At 37.4% G+C, this 21,424-nt stretch overlaps 1 protein-coding gene across 1 annotated transcript; it reads left to right on the plus strand.

Annotated features, from left to right (window-relative positions):
* Positions 1–9,318: 9,318 nt before the first annotated feature.
* LOC149379454 (protein NRT1/ PTR FAMILY 5.6-like) lies at positions 9,319–13,616 on the plus strand. Its single transcript, XM_089604336.1, has 4 exons — positions 9,319–9,616; positions 10,335–10,552; positions 11,230–11,789; positions 12,517–13,616. Exons 1-4 carry the CDS (start codon positions 9,454–9,456, stop codon positions 13,385–13,387), a joined length of 1,812 nt encoding a protein of 603 aa, XP_089460462.1. The 5' UTR covers positions 9,319–9,453; the 3' UTR covers positions 13,388–13,616.
* The last annotated feature ends 7,808 nt before the right edge of the window (positions 13,617–21,424 follow it).

Here is a 21,424-nt window from a genome sequence, read left to right on the forward strand (position 1 = left end):
TCAGCTGTCGGCAAATTATCGCTTCGGTACGAGCCTCGAACACCACAAGCACCGCCATTTCAGGCCAAAGTGATCGGCGAACTTGACGATCAGGTACGAGAACAGTGAGTTCAAGAGCAACATAGCGATCAGAGTCCATTCCAGGAAAGTGTAGACGAGTATCACAGTGATTATGTTCGTGATTCTGTGTAGCGTGGTCACGAATTTATTGACAGCTATTTTTGGAGCTTTTTTTGTGTGTGGATATTTACAGAGAAAGAAGCTGAGCAAAACAGAGGATATTATGAATCTTCATCAAATGAAAATATGAAGCTTTGTGAGAGAGAGAGAGAGAGAGAGAGAGAGAGAGTTGGTTTTATGAAGAAAGATAAATGAAATTTTGAGTGAAATGACAGCCAAAGAAGAAAAGATAAAAAGAAAGTTATTTTTTTTTCTTTTCGGGAGAGAGAGAAAAATGATTACCTATTTAAATTAACATATTTTAAGGGTATATTAGTAAATTTATTTCCAAACCCATTTATATGTTGACATGTGTCAAATGCTGTTAAAAATTTTGACGGAAGGACGAGTTATGAAAAAACTAATAAGTTGATGATAAACGTTTGTAACGAAAAATAAAGTGTGATAAAGTCTGTGGTTCCTCAAAAAGTCCAGATAAATCGTCTAATGTCCTGGTTGCAAATCGTATGATAATTTTAATGGTAAATAATATTTACAGTCGGGCCATTCGATAGTAAATATTATTTACCATTCGAAAAAACAAAATACATGTCTCCGATTTGGCGAACGATTTTATGATTCAAATCCGATGATGAATAACTGGAAAAAATCTGGAATTAACAAACACATAAAAACGGAGTTTTATGAACCAATGACAATTTTGGAAGTATGAGAAATATGAGTTATTTCCCTAAATAAATAGATAGTTAGGCTATAATTTAAAAATCTCTTCTATAAGTAGGCTAGTTGTTTATAAATCTCCAAAAATTAAATGATCCCATATAATATATATAAAGAATAATAAACAAACAAACATTGATAATAATAATAATAATAATAATATGCTACAAGTATAATTTTTTTTTTTTTTTTTTTTTACAATATTTCAGACAAGAACGATACTAAATACAAACATATGGTTCATGTACGTGACTAACATGGATTATTATTAACTTGGCCTCAATAATAATAATGTAATAAAATAATACTAGCTTAAAAAAAAAAAAAGCCCGACTGTTGTTAAATAGGAGACATGCGTCGACATGCACACCGAATGCATAATATATAATAGAGATTTTTTTTTAAGTTAGAACAAATGCACAAATGCACACAACATACAATTTCAAAGATCCTGGTTGCGTTTGGTTGAGATTAAAATGCCTTATTTTTTTTTTTAGAAAAAACTAAATTGCTTATTTGGTGTTTGGTAAAACTGTTTTTACAAAAAACTTCAAAAGCGATTTTAGATTTTGTACATGAGACGGAAAAGCTGGGATTCTTAGCTTTTAGAAAAAAGTGGTTTTAAGTTTGCTATACAAATTACCGTAATATCCTCGTACAAAGTGTTCCTAAGTCATCTGTATGATATTTTAAAATTCTATCTCCCTTAATAAATTGTGAGAATTATTGTACCATAATACATAACTTTTATCTGCCTCATCTTTTTTTTTTTTCTATCTAAGAGTGAAATTTGTTCAAAAATGATTTGTGCATTTTATTGGAATATCGTTGGCCCTTGGAGTCCAATAGTAGTTTGTCTTGTTACGTTATCTTTTTTTTCTCTTTGATTTTTTTTGAGAAAAAATATTATTCATATAAATGCATATAAATAAACATATTAATAATTTTTATTTAATTTTTAAGAACATGTCTATTTTAGTCTTTTTACTATAATATATTTATTTTACCAAACGCTAAATCAAATTTTGTTATCGGCAACAACTGTTTTATAAACAGTTTACCAAACACCTGTCAGTTTTTGAAAAAAACCGTTTTTTTTTTAAATTGAATCTAAAAGCACTTTTTTAAAAAACAAAGCTATGCCAAACGGGGTCCCTATGCGTGCATATTGTTTAAAATGCAATACAAGTTACTCACAAATGCACAACAATTTATAATTTTACCTATTTTCAAAAAGTCCCACATGGAAAAGATAAGACAAGTTTACAAAGGAAAAGAGGATATAAATAGGAGGCTGCTGTTTAATCCATCTCAAACATTGAAATTGAGCTTTAGGAGGAAATTTTAAAGGATAAAATGATTTCGGCCTTTTAAATTTGGCTCAAATTGTGTAAAAGTCAATTTTTTTAGTTGGTTTAGCGGGAATTGGATGACCACTTCCATTTTAAGCTATTGTTCCGTCTGGTAGGAGATGATAAAAATGAGAAATAAGAACCGTAAAAATTAATGTAAAGGCTCGATTTGTGCTCTTTCTTCTACACCCAAACGGGTATCCCCTTCGTCCTTTATCCAAATAAAGAATTATTGATGTTTAGGAAAACACAAACTTTTCTTAAAGAAACTTTGAATTAAAAAAAAACAAATATAGACCACCCACAAGTTATTGAGGTGTTTCTCACGGTATTTTTTTAGCAATCTCCTGACGCCAATCTCGCATAGGCTTAGCCCGGGCGAGTTGTTTCAATTCCAAGTGCGATTCAATTACCAAACCAAATATAGACAACCCACAAGTTATTGAGGTGTTTCTCACGGTATTTTTCAGCAATCTCCTGACACCAATCTCCTATAGGCTTAGGCTTGATCAGACGAGTTGTTTCAATTCCAAGTGCGATTCAATTACCAAACCAAACCCCTAATCCAATTCAAGTTGATTAAACAAATCCCCTTTCAATTACAAAACACGCTTATAAATCCCCTTTCATTCGAATTCGTTACTATTTGGCGAAAATCATCTTTGTCGCGTTCTGAGATCTTGAATCGATGAAGAAGAAGAAGAAGCGAGAAGACGATTGAGATGAATCTGAGTCGAGAAAAACGAACTTCGTGAAAATATTCTTCTGATAAATTGAATTTCAAAATGGGATCGAAACGAGTTTAAATATCCGCGCTTCGCTGTGAGTATTTTTGTTTCTTTAATGAAAGGAAATAAATTGTCAATACATAGTAATAATGGTTTTGATGCATATTACAAAGTTTATTATAAAAATTAATGTTGTATACTCGTGTACGTAAAACCAAGAATCGAAATATTATTACCATTACCGTACCGGACCTCGGATTGTACTGAGTTACTGGGAGATACAATGGTTTATCGGGGTATCCAGTGAGAGTAAAGATAAACTGTACTGATGAACTTAGTGTTACTGACGTGGTTTACCGACAAATATCGGACTTACCAAGAGGTATCCAGTGAACAAATAATTATCTAAAAATATTTATATATAGTTATATGTCTAGACCTTAATAATATTATCAACATATGTTATCTATATATTGTTATGATCTTTAATCACATATAATATAATCTTTATGTTTTATGAATAATTATCAAATTTTAAATATATTGAAAATTTAAGGTATCAATTGCGCTCCATTGAACAAATATTTATCTAAATAATATAAGGATAAGCCAAATATTTGTAATATCTAATATATTATACTTACGCATTAAAATTAAATGATCCCATATAATATATATAAAGAATCGGTTATTGGCATATAAATACATACATGTGAGATTGTATCTCAGCCGTTGATGTACAACAAACTACATCTAACGGCTGAGTTAATGACTGTTCTAAACTCATCCTAATACCCCCTCTCAAACTGGACGTGGGGTTGACATGTTCAGTTTGGACGTAAGGTGTAGAAACTGATGCAACTTTATTGCTAGCTTTGCAATCTATGTTTGGATGAGATTTCTGATGCTGTGATTTTTGTTCATGACAGAGATTTCACCGGAGGCAAGTAAGTTGTAACTATTTATCCACAAAAATTCCTGATGAAAGGTTGTCATTGAGTGGGACCTGGTCTCAGCCCAGTGGTCCGGTTCGTTAAGAAGTTGACGCGGTGATGAAGGATATTGTTATTGTTTTGAGAAACCATTGTTAGTTTCTCTTTTGTCTGAGTAGTTGTTTGGAGGGAGAGACCCAAGCTGCTCGAAACGCTTATGCGTTGTGTTCTGTTCCTTTTGTGTCTATCGACTAACCTTTTTGAGCTTTAATAATAAAACTAGTTCAATTCTAATGCTCTGCATATTATTAATAAAACATCTATTTAGATCTCAATTTGTGTGTCGACTTGAGATTCTCATGTTTCTGATAACGAGAGCATCATTTGCTTATCTCCCTAATCTTGCTTCTCATATCAATTTGATATGTATAATGTATCAATTGGTAAACGCTAGTCAAATACAAAATCTCACAAGGCGAAGGAGAAATTAAAAAACCTGAATTTATTAAATAAAATACATAGTAAATAAAAGCAACAGCATAACTTAAACTTGGTAATGGAAAGAACGAGGCAGGGATGTTAATAGACCGAGTACAAGGTGGGAACATAGCCAATGACAATACTCAAGTCAAACAGAGAACCCCCAACTTCCAGGAGCACGGGACAGGTGTCCAAGTCGCCGTCCATCCGCGGGTCCCACAGAACAAGCTGGCCTATTCCCTCGTTGTCGCGGCCCGGAAAGAAGAGAACCCGCTCGCCCCAAACTCCGGTAAGATGAGGGTACCTGTCGACACTGAAAAGCTTCGACCAGCAAAACCCATCACCGTTCTCGACCATCTCCCAAAGCTCATACGATTCTTCGCTCGGCACGATCAGAGCCACTGAGTTCTCCCTCCACCTCCCGATTCTCAATATGCCGCCTCCGATTTTCCGGGCAAAAGGAACGGCGGCCAGGTTTCGAATTTGTTCGTTCCGGTGAGTAAACGACAAGACCACGTTTTCGCCATCTTCGCCATCATCATCATAGGCGGCAAGGAAGTAGAAGGTTCCGGCGATCGAAACCCCAGATATATCAATGCATATGAATCCGGAGAGGGGTTCGAGGCTCCTCCATAATCCGGCTCTCTTGCTAAACACTTTGAAATTCATCGAAAGCATCTTCGAGTCTCTCTTCAAGGTGTGATCCACGCGCAAGACCTTGTGATCGTCGCTCTCCTCGTCGAACCATATGTCCGCTAAGATAGGGAATATGTATGAGGTTGAATCCGAGTCCGAGGCCAGCTCCGGAAGAACCCTAGATTCTCTGGTGACCGGGTTCCACAAAACCATGTTTCTCTTATTTTCCGTGGAGAGAAGAACGAGGCCGCCAGAGGACTCGACTTGGCCTAGTCGACGAGGTTCGAATATGCTCAGCAAATAAGATGCGTCTAAATCCTTTACCATTGCTTGTTCACCGGAGAACAGAGCCAGACTCTGACGTGTTTCGTCTTTGCTGACTTGCATAATAGCGACAACGGAGGAGTGGCGGGAATGGCGAGCCTGGGCTTTCTTCAGATCGGAGTCGTTGGTGATCAAGTCCCGCCATCTCTTGGACACGCTTTTGAATCGAACCAGCGACTCCGCCGGCAGTCTAGGCAGAATCTCCCAAAACACCACATCTTCCGGTATGGATCTGCGTTTCGAAGACCTCATCATCGGAATGGATCGAAGCTGTTATTGCTTGCCGAGTACGAAAACGCTCTCGGTAAAGAGGGTTAATCGAATTAGGGATTTGCATGTGTAGGGGGGATCAAATAGCTGCTTTAAAATCACAATTGTAGAAAGTTCTCAATTTGTTTTAGGATAAATTTCATTTTTGCCCCCTAAATTATAGGCATTATACCAATGTCTATCCCGCTTTTTATTTTTTAACAACCGTTTATCCCGTGCTTTTGAAATTTTTCACAAATGATCCTTCCGTCAAATATTTAACGGAATTTAAGGATAAAATTGTATTTTTTTATTTTTATTATTCTTTTTAATATTAAAAATAAATACTAATACTCTCTCTCTCGTCTGTTTTTTTTCCTTCTCTTCTAATTCCTCTTATCACCTGCCGGAAAATTGCCGCTTCGGTACGAGCCTTGAACACCACAAGCACTGCCATTTCAGGCCAAAGTGATCGGCGAACTTGACGATCAGGTACGAGAACAGTGAGTTCAAGAGCAACATAGTGATCAGAGTCCATTCCAGGAAAGTGTAGACGAGTATCACAGTGATTATGTTTGTGATTCTGTGTAGCGTGGTCACGAATTTATTGACAGCTATTTTTGGAGCTTTTTTTGTGTGTGGATATTTACAGAGAAAGAAGATGAGCAAAACAGAGGATATTATGAATCTTCATCAAATGAAAATATGAAGCTTTGTTAGAGAGAGAGAGAGAGAGAGAGAGAGAGAGAGAGAGAGAGTTGGTTTTATGAAGAAAGATAAATGAAATTTTGAGTGAAATGACAGCCAAAGAAGTAAAGATAAAAAGAAAGTTAATTTTTTTTTTCTTTTCGGGAGAGAGAAAAAAATGATTACCTATTAAAATTAACATATTTTAAGGGTATATTAGTAAATTTATTTCCAAACCCATTTATATGTTGACATGTGTCAAATGCTATTAAATTTTTTTACGGAAGGACGAGTTATGAAAAAACTAATAAGTTGATGATAAACGTTTGTAACGAAAAATAAAGTGTGATAAAGTTTGTGGTTCCTCAAAAAGTTCAGGGGAAAAAAATGAAATTAATTCTTTGTTATAATAACATTCTAATATTCCAATAATACTGAGTTATTATTATTAATTGTCAGAATAAATAATGTTAACGATAATCAGAAAAATGGTAAATCTCATTAACGGTAATACGAACAACCGTAAATCTTATTAATCGTAACAAGAAAAATAGTAAATCTTATTAATCGTAATAAGAACAACCGTTAATCTTATTAACCGTTACAAGAATAACAGTTTATCTTATAAAACAGAACAAAAACGACTGTAAATCTTATTAACCGTAACAAGAACAATATTAAATCTTATTAACAGTAAACAAAATAATAGTTAATTTTATGAACTGTAACAAGAACAACATTAATATTATTAATTGTAACAAGAACGACAGTAAATTTTATTAACAGTAACCAAAACAATATTTAATTTTATTAAGAGTAACAAGAACAACAGTTAATTTTATTAACTATAACAAGAACAACAATAAATCTTATTAATTGTAAAATGAATAACAATAAATCTAATTAACTGTAACATGAACAATAAATTTTATTAACGGTAAACAAATGCTTTGTTAGTTGGCCTTCAAGTCTGCTCGTAAAAAACAAATCACAAAAGCATATTGCTTAGTTGAGATATGATTCTATAAAACCTCAAAAAATATAAATTCTAATAATAATAATAAAATACAAATTATAATAATAACAATAATGTAAAATTCTAATTATAAAAAAAAAAATAGAAAATCCTACGAAAGCTCACTTCATCAAAGAAGTCAACATATTAATAAAATTTTCACTTCAATACCACTATTCCAATGAAGCCGAAGTCAATCTAATTTCTTACGGAGTTGTTGAAGCGTAGAGGCGGATATGAAACTTATTTTCTTTTTTCAGTGGAGTGAGGAGGCGAGGAAATATCTAGGTATGCTTGTTTTGGTTTATAAAAAATAATTTCGTATATTTTATGAATACGAGAATGATTTCATGGTTATTATGCCACTATGGACATACTATATAATAGAATGACGGGAATCTGATTATAAGACTATATTGTACTTGTTTAATGTTATATTTGAAAGAAGGTGAGATTGACATTAAAATTACCATTTAACGTTGTCTAGAGGGAATGAACATTGCTCAGTAATCATAATTGCATCATTTTGAAATTGAAAAAAAAAAAAAAAAAATTAACATCACTCTGTAATCAGGCGATGTTTATAACAATGTCCAAGTATTAAAGCATCTTCTAATGTATTTCCTGCCCTTTTCGAGAGAGTCTTTTCCCGTGATTTTTTCGAAGATCTAGAAACGACTTTAGAGGCGACTTATTGCTTTTTAAAAAATTACTTCTAATTTTTAGAAGCGACATAATTTTAGAAGCGGACCTTATCTAATGTCGCTTCTAAAAGCCAAATAGAAAACGATAAATGTCGCTTGAAATGCTTTTTCTTGTAGTAGTGATCGCCAAAGCCATCTTGCAAAAGGTCAAGCGAAAAACAGGCGATGTGCTGTCTCTAGCCAGAACATAACACACAACTGGTATTAAATATGATGAATATTAAGTGTGGATGCCATTCATAACACGAATATATACAGTGTTATTGACATATTGTATTTATTCGCCTAAAGAAGTTCCTGGGTGTCACTAGAACTTTATTTTTTAAATTAATATACAGTGTTATTGACATATTGTATTTATTCGCCTGATGTTTGTAAAAGAATTCATTCAAGGCCGTGTGAAGTCTTACTATTTATATTAAGATTTTTCAGAATCTCCGCTTTCAAATGTATTATTTTGGTGTATTGCTTCTCATCTATAATATATTAGTATATGTGCTATTCATTTATACATGAGGTTAGCACTATTCAATATTAAACGCTTCATTAATGTCACGTCTATTTAGTAGTAAAGTCTTGGGTGGCACTGTCATCAGAATTTCAATTTTATCAATTTTTGACGAATAATTTTCAACATCTTACCTAACATTGAATTATTGCCTGCTTGTTTCAGGATTATATTATCTGATATCGACTTTTCGAAATGCCCCTTTGAAAGGAAATTTGATGGGTGTATTTGATTCGACAAACGTACTTATTTATATTAATCTATAATGTGTAATAATGTAGTTATTGCGAAATCAAACACTACCTTATCAAAAGATATCTAGTAACAAGAAAAGTCTCGGGTGTCGCCAGAACTTCATTTTTCCAAAATTGACCAAAAATACTGTCAATAGCTTACCTACCTAATGAATATAATCATTGTCTTATACTTCTGGTTCGTATAATAAAGACAAGATACTCCAATTTAGTTCACTTAATGAATATCGCACGCCATCTTTCAGAAGTTGAATTATGAGTAAATATACCACCTTCAAATTAATGTAGAAAGTGAACTTTACTCATTTTTATATTTTTACACATGACCATTATTGAATTCGAGTCAATGAAATTAGAATAAATTTTTTGATTACCAAATATTATTGCAAAAGATTTTTTTTTTCATTTTTTTAATGTGAGAGATTTTATTCGATCAACATATAATCCTGAAGAATTGTTGAATTTAGAGTAGACCATCAAAATCACGAATAATTTCAAAGATGGCGGTACTAATAAACTCTCGATTATTACTAAATAATGACTAGAACCTATTACGCTCTAAAGTAACAGCCTCTCCTATATAAACCCATTGACCATGCAGCAAAAGCAAATAATCTCTGGATGCTAATACAGATATATATTTAAGACGATCAGGTCAGGTATAATATATAACCTGAGATACACATGGAGTCAGAAATGAAAACGATTGAAATAGGAGATTTCAATATTGAAGGAAAAAGTATCAAAGATCACCAGAAATGGGTTTATGATTCTTCGGTGGATTACAAAGGAAAAGTCCCTCGCCGATCGACAACCGGAGTATGGAAAGCCTCTCTCTTCATCATCAGTAAGTTTTATACTTTTAACAGCTGTGATTCTCTTCTTAGCTTTTTCTTATTTTATATAAAGCTTGTAACATGAATTTCACGTTACAACTTAAAATTCGTCTGAAAAATTTGTGAATGCATAATTTATTTTAATCGGTTTTAGCTGTTTCATAGTTTGCTGTGTTTGGGACGTGCGATATTCCAATTATAATATAAGTCATCGACCAAGAAAGGACTAATTAAATAAGAAGGTGCAAGACCATGAACTATATATATATATATATATAATGACTGTTAAGACGATTGTCGTTTCTTACGAAGTCGCTCGCCGATAACTCTCAAAAGTCTCACTCTCTCAGCTCTTTGGATTCAAACACGAATCCAATAGGAAAATAGTAACTTGACACCATAACAAGACTTTGACTGAAAAGAGTTACATTATTTTGAAGCTCTTTAAACATGAGAAATGGACTTAACTAGTATATATATATATATATTTATATATATATATATATATATATATATTATATAGTATTTATTTCTTTATATATGTGTGTATAATACGTGGTTCATATATAAAGAAATAAATACTATATAATATATATATATATATTAAAGAAAGAAATAATGTTGGAGGACAATTTAGGGGACACCAAAATAAAACCCTTATTCTATATAACTTTTATGTTATTATTGTTGTTATTAATTAGAGATTAACACTGATTGAGGGTGTTATAGCAATTGAGTTCAGCGAGAGGCTAAGCTATTTTGGGATCGCGACGAACTTGATAACGTACCTGACGAGAGTGATGCATCAAGACTTGAATATAGCTGCAAAGAATGTCAATTACTGGATCGGAGTTACAACCATTATGCCTTTAATCGGCGGTTTTCTAGCCGACTCCTATACCGGCCGCTTCGCCATGGTCCTACTTTCATCGCTCTTTTATCTTTTGGTAACGAATCTATCACAAAGATCCTCATAATAAAGAATTATTATTACTATTGAAATAATAAAAATATGAAACATATATATCATTTCTACTCCCTCAATTTTAGTCAAATAATGCTACATTTATAGTTGGAGTTTTCAATAATGACACGTATATCCCTCAAATTTACTGTTTATTAATTTATGACTCGTATATATCTCTATTCATAAAAAATAAAAATAAATAAATAAATTGTTGAATTTCTTAACCAAATTATAAAATGACAAAATTACCCTCGTACATAAATCACACCATGTTTCTCTTTTCTTTTGTTCAAAATTACATTATTAACTCTTAAACTACCTTGTTCGAAATATAACAAAGTTGATTCAAAAAAAAAAAAAAAAGGGAAATGGTGGCAATAATACTCAATGTTTTGTTAAAATACTACTTATATACTCAAAGTTTTTTTTCTTTGACAAAAATACCACAATGTTACGTTATAATAGGTCCGTTACTACTCGGACCGTTAAGTTCAAACATAAATTTTAACGGCAAAGTATTTACGTGTAACTAAATTTGAAACTTGAGTATTGTCTAAACATTGAGTATTTTTGCCACCATTTCCCCTATAAATAAGAAAAAATGGGTTTCAACACTACAAAATTTAATATTGGAAAATGAATAAAAAAAAATTGTAGGGCTTGATCTTGTTGACGATGTCTCAATACATCCCGAGCCTATCGCCATGCCCTAGCTCCGGCACATGCGAGAAGTCGACGCGGATCCACGAGGTCGTATTCTTCTTAGCGTTGTACATGATATCCCTCGGCACCGGGGGCCACAAGCCATGCCTAGAGAGCTTCGGCGCCGATCAGTTCGACGATGATCATGACACGGAGCGCGTCCAAAAGATGTCGTTCTTCAATTGGTGGAACTTCGCTCTCTGTTGCGGCTTGTTTCTCGGCGTCACCCTGGTCGTCTACGTCCAGGATGACGTCAGCTGGGGAGTCGCTTACAGCTTCATCACAGCCACCATGGCCGCGACTGTTGTGATCTTCATTCTCGGTCGGCCTCGGTATAGGTATAGGGTCCCACGGGGAAGCCCTTTCACTCCCATGCTTCAAGTTTTGGTCGCCGCTTTTAGGAAGAGGAAATTGCATTATCCCTCTCACCCTTCTCTTCTCCATCAACTTACCAACAATTCTTCTAGTCATCATAACCTCCAAGGAAGGCTTCTTGGTCACACCGAAAGACTTAGGTATGTACGTATGTTACCCTAACTAAGTATATTTGTAAACTATTCAAATGTTGATCTGTGGTTATATTTTTATCTCTTACACTATTAGATACAAATAAGTCATTCTAAACTCTTTGATTTGGTGAAAATAGTGAAAAATTATGCTCTTAATATAATCAGTGGCGGATCTAGAAAAGCTTACCAAGGGGGGCAAATTTGAAAATAAAAAATCAGGGGGCTAATTTGAAAAAAAAAATTCAAGTGGGGTTAATTTGTAAACTTTTAGGGTAATTTTTTTAATTTTTTTTTAAATATGCTAAAAATGTAAAAAAAAAAAAAAAAAAAAAAAAAATTGAGGGGGTTCACGTGACCCCCCTGGACTCCATGTAGATCCGTCGCTGAACATAATAGTCAAAGTTTTGTGTAAATGCTTTTAGCAAAATGGTCCAAGTTTCAGCCCTATATAAAATATTGAAACTATCATTAATCTAAAAAAAAAATTGCTATTTAGCAAATTTCTTAATTTAAGTGACTTGGCAAAAAATTCTTAATTTTTTTTTATAAATTTGTATTTTTATTCTAAGCCCGTTTACCAACAACAAGTTTAATTTCAGAGAAATATCAATTTGTTTTGGGTCGAAACTACTTATTTCAGGGTTCCCTTCGCACTTTCAAACTCGAAATTATAATTTTCCAAGGTATTTTTTTAATTAGAAATACTCTACTTATATTTATTATCATAATTAAGGTTCCTGGACAAGGCAGCGATAATCGACGACAACAACGAAGAGAAGATGATCATCAGTCCATGGATACTGACAAGCGTGACAAGAGTGGAAGAAGTGAAGCTCATAATAAGCACAATCCCAGTATGGCTGACGTCACTCGTCTTCGGACTCTGCCTCTCCCAGCCTTCCACCTTCTTCGTGAAGCAGGCCGCCGCCGCCGACCGGAAAATCCTCCCAAACTTCACGATCCCGCCGGCCTCCGTCAACGCCGTCGGAGCGGTGGCCATGCTCGCCACCGTGGCGGCCTACGACCGCGTCCTCATCCCGCTCCTGCGCCGCTCCTCCGGCGGCGAGCGTGGGCTCGGGATCCTCCGCCGCATCGGGGTCGGGATGGCCGTCTCGGCGGCGGCGATGGCTGTAGCCGCCGTCGTGGAGGCCAAGCGCCGCCGTGAGGTCACTCCCGTGATGAGCGTGTACTGGCTGTTCCCGCAGTTCGTGATGTTCGGCGTGGCCGACGGGTTTACTTTGGTGGGGCTCCAGGAGTATTTCTACGACCAGGTTCCGGATTCGATGAGGAGCCTCGGGATCGCTCTCTACCTCAGCGTCATCGGCGTCGGGAGTTTTCTGGGAAGTCTGTTGATTTACGTCGTGGACGGCCTGGCCGTGAGATTCGGTGGCGCTGGCTGGATCGGGAAGGACTTGAGGTCGAGTCGTTTGGACTATTTTTACTGGCTCTTGGCGATTCTCAGTGCTTTGAATTTAGGGGTCTTTGTGGTCGTGGCCAGGCGTTATACCTACAAAAACGTTGAGAGGAGAGATGATTACGGTAATGACGCTGCTGCAACTATTAATATTACTGCTCACAAAGTGGCTGAACCAGAACTCGTGTGATTTCAGATTTTTATCACATTTATATATTTTAAGCTATGTGCCTATTCTTAGATGTGATCTATTTGGATGTAATTTGGACTTTGAAGTTTTAATTGTCATTTTTAGTTATTACAAGTCTGATTTTTCAACAATTATATAATATATATATATTAGAGGGGAAACGTGTTTCGCACGTGGGGGAGAAGGGGATAGATAATACATGTCGTTTTTCAAACAATTGACAGAGATTACGAAAACGACATCGAAACCGAATCAACGAACAAACCATTCATTTAGTCATGATTTTAGAATTTTAGATATCAACAAAACCTCGCGCTCTGTCTTTCTCTATCTCTCACCTACAACAATGGCGGATCAAGAAGTCCCAAATACATACTATTGCCAGCGACCGTATTCTAAAGTTTGACCCTGAGCTTTGTTTATTGTCATGGCAAAGGATAAGCGAACCAGGAATTGAGTACGTCTAAATGAGAATGAATTATATTGTGCTTCCAGTGGTATGAATGGTATTTTTGGTAACAAAACAGTCTTCCCTTTATTTTGGCCGTCCGAGATTTCAGCTTGTATCAAATTTTTCATGAAATTCCGAAAGATAAGTCGTGTCCCATTAGATAACCCTTCCGCGGAGTTTATATTGCGTAATAACATAATAGGACAATTTTTTTTTCAATCGTAAGTGATGTAGAGGAATTCCGTTTGGAGTCAATGAATTAAGGAAATCACTACTACAAATGTTGGATTATACAACCCACTTTCTACAACGCTTAACATAAGCGTTGTAGAAACTAGGGATTCTACAACGCTTAACATAAGCGTTGTAGAAACATAGTGTTTCTACAACGCTTATGGCTAAGCGTTGTAGAATCTCGGTGTTTCTACAACGCTTATGGATAAGCGTTGTAGGATATGATAATTTCTACAACGCTTAAAGCTAAGCGTTGTAGAAGTACATAAATTTCAGATTTTCCACAACGTTTACACTATCCGTTGTAGAATCCTCGCCGCGGCACCACGTGATTTATGCCTCGGCGAGAACTTTCTACAACGCTTTGTAAAAGCGTTGTAGAAGGATGGGTCTCGCCGCGGCACAATTTAAACATCGCCGCGGCGACTCGTTCTACAACGCTTGTTACAAGCGTTGTAGATTCATGTCGCCGCGGCGATAACTATTTCTCGCCGCGGCGAGATAATTTCGCCGCGGCTAGAAATATCCTCCGCCGCGGCGAGGTGGATACCGTGGCCAAGCAGTTTTTTAAGAAACTGTCTCGCCGCGGCGAGTGAGGAATCTCGCCGCGGCGACCTGTTCCTACAACGGAAATTGTAACCGTTGTAGGACCGTCTCGCCGCGGCGAAGACATATTTTCGCCGCGGCGAGATTTTTTAGGTTTTCACTATAAAAGGGCGTTTTCAGTTTTTTTTCTCATTTTTTCCAATACCCACACACGAGACAACCATTTTCGGCCGCTTCTCTCCAGTTTTTTTCTTTCAAAATCCCTCGCCACGTCCTCGCCGCCCCAAAATCTCGCCGTCGCCTCGTCCTCGCCGCCAACTCTCTCTCGCCTCGTCCTCGCCGTCACTTTTCTCTCGCCGAGTCCTCGCCGTGCTTCCTCTCGCGCCTCTCTCTCTCTCTCTCTTGCCGCGTCATTGTAAGGTATGATTTTAAAAGTTTTTTAAGGTGTATATTGATTTAATTTGGTGTTGTTGATATGGATTTCTTGTTGTTTACCCGAATTGCATATAGTTTGATTTTTTGAATTCACAAATTTAGGGTTTTGTTTGATTTTCTCTTATTAGAACAAGAAATTAGGGTTTGGGTTAGTGGAATTTGAATGAGTGAATTTAGGTTAGTGGAATTTGAATGAGTGAATTTGAATGAGAATTTGAGTTAAATTGAAATGTCCGGATTGTGTTTGACATATTGTTACATAGGTTAGTGTTTATGAATTTGTGATTGATCGAATTGTTCATGAATTTGTGATTGGTCGAATTGTTTATGAATTATTTGTGATTGTTGGAATTGTTTTAATTTGTCATGTACTTAAATATATATTCTTGGAATTGATATATAATTTGTTATATGTTAATTGTATAATTGTTTATGATTATGTTTTGTAGGAGCTTGAAAATGCCTCGAACTAAAAACACGGCCTCCAAGGCTCCGAGCTCTTCCAGAGGTCAGAGTAAAGTAAAAAGCAAGCGACCTCATCAACAGTCTCCCGAAGAGGAATACAACTCGAGTATCTTTACTAGCAAGGTCGCAGAGGAACGCTACGACAAAATCTTGCCGCGTAACATTATCCATGAGAGAGGATTCAATGTAAGCAATACGTCGGATATAGGAAAGCAAATCCGCAACAGCATAGTTGGTCATGATTGGGGGAGGTATTGTGCTGTACCCGAGTTCGATTCGAACGTCAACTTCGTGTACGAATTCTACGCAAACTTGCCGGACTCCCAAGCTGATGTTGTGACGGTCCGTGGGAAACCGGTCGATATGAGTATCGAAGCTATCAACGATCTTCTTGGGACCCCAGATGTGCCTTTCGAGAACGAGGGCTATCGAGAATGGCTAAGAAGTTGCAGCCATGAGGAGATGTCACGGGTGTTGTGCATTCCGGGAGAGGATTGGGTCACTGAAAAAGGAAAAAGGGTACTCAAGCGTGACCAACTCACCAGGATCGCTAAAGCGTGGATATACTTTGTTTGCGCTCGTCTCTATCCAATCAAGCACTTCACCACTCTCGACGAGGATCGTATCCAGGTGTTGTTCTGCATTGTTAAAGGCCTTTCCATTAACGTCGGTCGATTCATCTATAATTGGATGAAGAAACTCGACTATACTAATGAACGACACGGTTTACCATATCCGGCGATCATTACCGGCCTTTGTACAAATGCGGGGGTACCACGCTCGAAAAGGGATACGATACACAGTTCAATGGGGCCTATTACGGATTCCATTATCGAGCGGTACAAGATTAGGGAGGATCCACAAGCGGAGGAAGAGGAAGAAGCGGAGGAAGAGGGTGAAGAGGGGGAAGCGGAGCCCCTATTGCGCTTACCAGCGCCTCCGGTAATCGACCCCGCCACCATCGACTACATTGCTCATTGCTCCAACTATCTCGTCGGCGGGTTCCAACACACGCAACAGTACATGCACCAACAAGCGGAGTATGGCGCCTCTCACATCAATCAGTTGAACGATCTCTACTCTCGGTGGGACATCAACCAAGAGAATCATGTGTTATTTCCTCCATATCCTCAGTACTTCGACTATCCGTACGCACCACCACAGTGGCCACCGCATATGGCACCTCCTCAATATCCGGCGAACCCACCACCACCACCACCGAATGACGAGTAAATTTCAAGAACCAACAACACCAACTCTTCCATATAAATTTCAAACTCTTTTTAAATTTAAGTTTCAGTTTAAGACTCGCTTGGTGTGTTTTATTTGTGTGTTTGAGACTCGTTTGGTTTGTTTTATTTGTGTGTTTGAGACTCGTTTGGTTTGTTTTATTTATTGTAGAAATTTTAATGGAATGATCATTTTTAGTTGGAGAATTGGTTAAACATTGCAAAAAAGTGAATGAGTACCTGGTAGAGTGCTTCTTCGCCGCGGCTAGGTACCTTTCTCGCCGCGGCGTGACTATTCTCGCCGCGGCACAGTATATTTTCCGCCGCGGCGAGTGATCTACGCCGCGGCTAAAATATCACTTCGCCGCGGCGAGAGTTTGATTTTTTTTATACCGAGAGTCTGTATTTTTTAAGAACTTGTCTCGCCGCGGCGAGTTGATCTTCCCGCCGCGGCGGGATACCCTCGCCGCGGCACGTAATATACGTTGCCGCGGCGAGGTTTCTACAACGCTTGTTTAATCGTTGTAGAAGTGTCCTCGCCGCGGCAGGATTTATATTTCGCCGCGGCGAGAAATTGATTTTTTTATACCGAGAGTCTGTGTTTTTTAAGAACTTGTCTCGCCGCGGCGAGTTGATATTTCCGCCGCGGCGGAATGACCTACGCCGCGGCACGTAATATACGTTGCCGCGGCGAGGTTTCTACAACGCTTGTTTAAGCGTTGTAGAAGTGTCCTCGCCGCGGCAGGATTTATATTTCGCCGCGGCGAGAAATTGATTTTTTTATACCGAGAGTCTGTGTTTTTTAAGAACTTGTCTCGCCGCGGCGAGTTGATATTTCCGCCGCGGCGGAATGACCTCGCCGCGGCATGGAATATACGTTGCCGCGGCGAGGTTTCTACAACGCCTTTTTAAGCGTTGTAGAAGGGTCCTCGCCGCGGCAGGATTTGTATTTTGCCGCGGCGAGATTTTCATTTTTTTAAACCGAGAGTCTGTGTTTTTTAAGATCTAGTCTCGCCGCGGCGAGGTAATATTCCCGCCGCGGCGTGATATCCTCGCCGCGGCATGGAATATACGTTGCCGCGGCGAGGTTTCTACAACGCTTGTTTAAGCGTTGTAGAAGGGTCCTCGCCGCGGCAGGATTTGTATTTCGCCGCGGCGAGATGATCCTGCCACGGCGAGAGTTGTACTCAGCCGCGGCGATGTCGGAGAAATGTAATGTTAATGTAAATGACATTGTATAGAGAAATTTTGAATGAAAAATAACGTTGTCCACAGGAGAATAACATAAAATCCAAAATGAAAATACATTACCTAAATGTTCAATATCAAACAAAAGTAGGATCTATATCCTTACGAAGTAGATGTGAAACATCGTCATCATTAAAATCATCCACCTCTTGATCAATTGGCGGTAATCCTGATGTGAACGGAGGAATGCTAGACATGTCTTCGTCTTCTTCTTCGTTACCGTTTCTCGCTTTCATATGAACCACTAACGATAACTCAGGATTTGCTGGATCTGAAACATAAAACACTTGACTTGCTTGCGAAGCCAAAATAAATGAATCATTCTCGTAGCCAATCCGTCTAAAGTCGACAATTGTAACTCCTTCATTATCAACTTTAACGTGATTATTGTCTGCCCATTTGCACTTGAATAATGCGACTCGCAACCCGCAATAATCAAGTTCCCAAATATCTTCAATGTATCCGTAATACTTCATAAAAGCATGTTTTGGATTCTTATCTTTTGCCGACGAAACATGTAAAGCTTCAGCAAACAATGTAACACCGCTATTTTGTACGGGATGCTTGTTGTCTCGTTCCCTTGTGTAAAATGTAAAACCATTAACAGACCAAGCAGTGTACCTTGTAACCATTGAGGACGGCCCGCCAGATAGTTTACTCAACGTAGATGAATGTCCTGCCTCTATAAATATGCGTTTTCCAAGCCAGTTCTGAAACAAACGGTTGTGCTCTTCTTGCAACCATTTTTCATTTCTACCCTTCTTTGAATTATTCACTCTCAACTCATTCAAATGAATATCCACAAATGGCTTGACCTCGGAAACGTTGTGTAGCACATGGAGACTTGCTTGCTCCCATTCTTTTCGGTTGACGATCGAATAACTACCTATATATAATGAAACAAATACTTAAAAATAATGTTCATATATAATTTAAATAAACAAATAAAGTGTTAAAAAAAATACCTTTAGATAGAGCTTTTGAATCAAAATTGGTATTCTTGGGTAACCCAATTTCGTCTGTTTTAGCTAAATACTCAGAACAAAACTCAACCGACTCTTCTGCTATGTAATTTTCAACTATGCTCCCTTCCGGCCTATTGTAGTTCTTCACGTAGCTTTTCAACACTTTCATATAACGTTCGATTGGATACATCCACCGTAAAAACACGGGCCCTCCTAATTTCACTTCACGTACCAAGTGGACGGTTAAGTGGATCATTATGTCGAAAAACGAAGGTGGAAAGATCTTTTCGAGCAAGCACAGAGTTTTCACCAATTCTGACTGCATTAAATCCAATCGAGTTGGATCGATGACCTTCGAGCAAATCGAGTTAAAGAATACACATATCTTTGATATTGCAAACCTCACATCTTTTGGCACAATTCCTCGTAAAGCAAGAGGCAACATTTGTTGTAGCAGCACATGACAGTCGTGCGTCTTCATTCCAGTAAGTCTCAAATCTTTCAAAGACACGAACCTCTTATAGTTTGACGAATGACCTTCGGGGACTTTAATAGAAGCAAACCAGTTACACAATTTCTTTTTCTCCTTTCGATCTAGAGTGTACTTTGCCGGTGGTAATTTTGTTTTTTTCCCACCCCCCTCCTCGGGATGCAAAATGCTTCTTATATTCATCTCTTTGAGATCCAATCGAGATTGTATTCCGTCTTTCGATTTATTTGGATCATCAAGAAGTGTACCAATAAGCGATTCGCAAACATTTTTCTCGATGTGCATAACATCCAGACAATGCCGGACGTAGTGTGTCTTCCAATAAGGAAGGTCGTAGAAAATCGATTTCTTCTTCCAAGGATTCTCTTTGAACGATTCTTTAGTACTAGCACTCCGCTTTCTTTTCCCAAGCACTTCATTGACGTTTTTAACCATCTCATAGACATCTTCACCAGACAAAATTCTAGGAGGGGGTCGTTCTTCTGAATTTCCATCAAACGCTTGTTTCAATCTTCTATACGAGTGATCTCTTGGTAAGAATCTTCTATGACCCAGAAAAACAGTTTTCTTACCATGCTTCAAACGGATGGAAGATGTGTCTTTCATGCAAATCGGACAACCAATCGAGCATTTCACAGAGTATCCTGACAAGTTTCCATAGGCCGGAAAATCGTTAATAGTCCACATTAACATTGCCCTTAAGTTGAACGAATCTCCACGGTAAGCGTCTTTGACTTCCATCCCTTTCTCCCATAACATCTTCAAATCATCGACCAACGGTGCCAAATAGACATCAATATCATTTCCTGGTTGATTCGGTCCTGAAATCAAAAGCGTTAACATCAAGAACTTTCTCTTCATACATAGCTTTGGAGGGAGATTGTAGTTCACAAGTATAACCGGCCAAACACTGTATTTACTGCTCATCATGCTGAACGGGTTCATTCCATCAGAAGCTAGACCAAGGCGCAAATTTCGAGTATCAACACTGAAATCCTTATACTCTAAATCGAATGATTTCCACTGTGCAGCATCAGCAGGATGTCTCAACATACCATCATCGATACGCTTTTCGGAGTGCCAAACCATGTTCTTCGCGTATTTGACACTATTAAACATTCGACGAAAGCGCGGCATTGGAGGAATGTACCATAACGACTGAAATATATTTAACGAAAATCAGTAATAAATAATGAATATGAGCTACATGTATTTCCTAATCAAGTGATGAAAATGTACGTACCTTAACTGGAACTCCTTTAACCCCGTTACATGGAATTTTACCCTTCTTCCACCGTGACTCTTTGCACGTCGGACATTCATCTAGATCTTCATACTCGTGTCTATATAAAACACAATCATTTGGGCACGCATGGAATTTCTCGTACTTCATGCCTAATGTACCCAAAGTCTTCCTTGCTTCATACATACTTAAAGGTACTTTATTGTCTTTCGGAAATGCTTCTTTCAGTGTTTCCAACAATAGAGTAAAACTAGTGTTAGTCCAACCCCCCGACGCCTTCAAATGAAATAATGTAACTAAAAGTGACAACTTCGAATAGCTTGTACACCCTTCATATAATGGTGTCTCCGCATCATTCATCATGGACTCAAACAATTCCGGTCGCTCAACAAAATCGTCTTCCAAATCATTCATCATGCCGCACATATCATCAATATCATCTTCAACATCATCCTCATTTGCCGTAAAACGAAAAACCTCACCATGGTAGAACCATCTTTGATACGAGGTCATTATTCCATATGCAAACAAATGGGTCCGAACAACATCAATCGAAAAATGTCTATGATTTCCACATTTAATACAAGGACAACGAATAGATTTCAAATCTACCATGTTCTCTCTAGCAAAATCACAAAACTCATCTACACCTTTCCGATATATCTCATTCAATCTATTCTCCCACATCCACTTCCTCATATTCATAGAAAAACCCTAATTATACAAAAAAT

This window comes from Urtica dioica, chromosome 12 (assembly GCF_054948205.1).
Source record: "Urtica dioica subsp. dioica isolate 48M chromosome 12, U.dioica_male_clone48M_v1_H2, whole genome shotgun sequence".
NCBI lineage: Eukaryota > Viridiplantae > Streptophyta > Magnoliopsida > Rosales > Urticaceae > Urtica > Urtica dioica.

Bases quoted from the DNA above. Each gene is read 5' to 3' on its own strand.
- LOC149379454 (XM_089604336.1), top strand. From the start codon at position 9,454: ATGGAGTCAGAAATGAAAACGATTGAAATAGGAGATTTCAATATTGAA. The intron at 9,617-10,334 runs GTAAGTTTTATA...AGGGTGTTATAG, and splicing joins AGCCTCTCTCTTCATCATCA to CAATTGAGTTCAGCGAGAGG. The intron at 10,553-11,229 runs GTAACGAATCTA...AAAAAATTGTAG, and splicing joins CATCGCTCTTTTATCTTTTG to GGCTTGATCTTGTTGACGAT.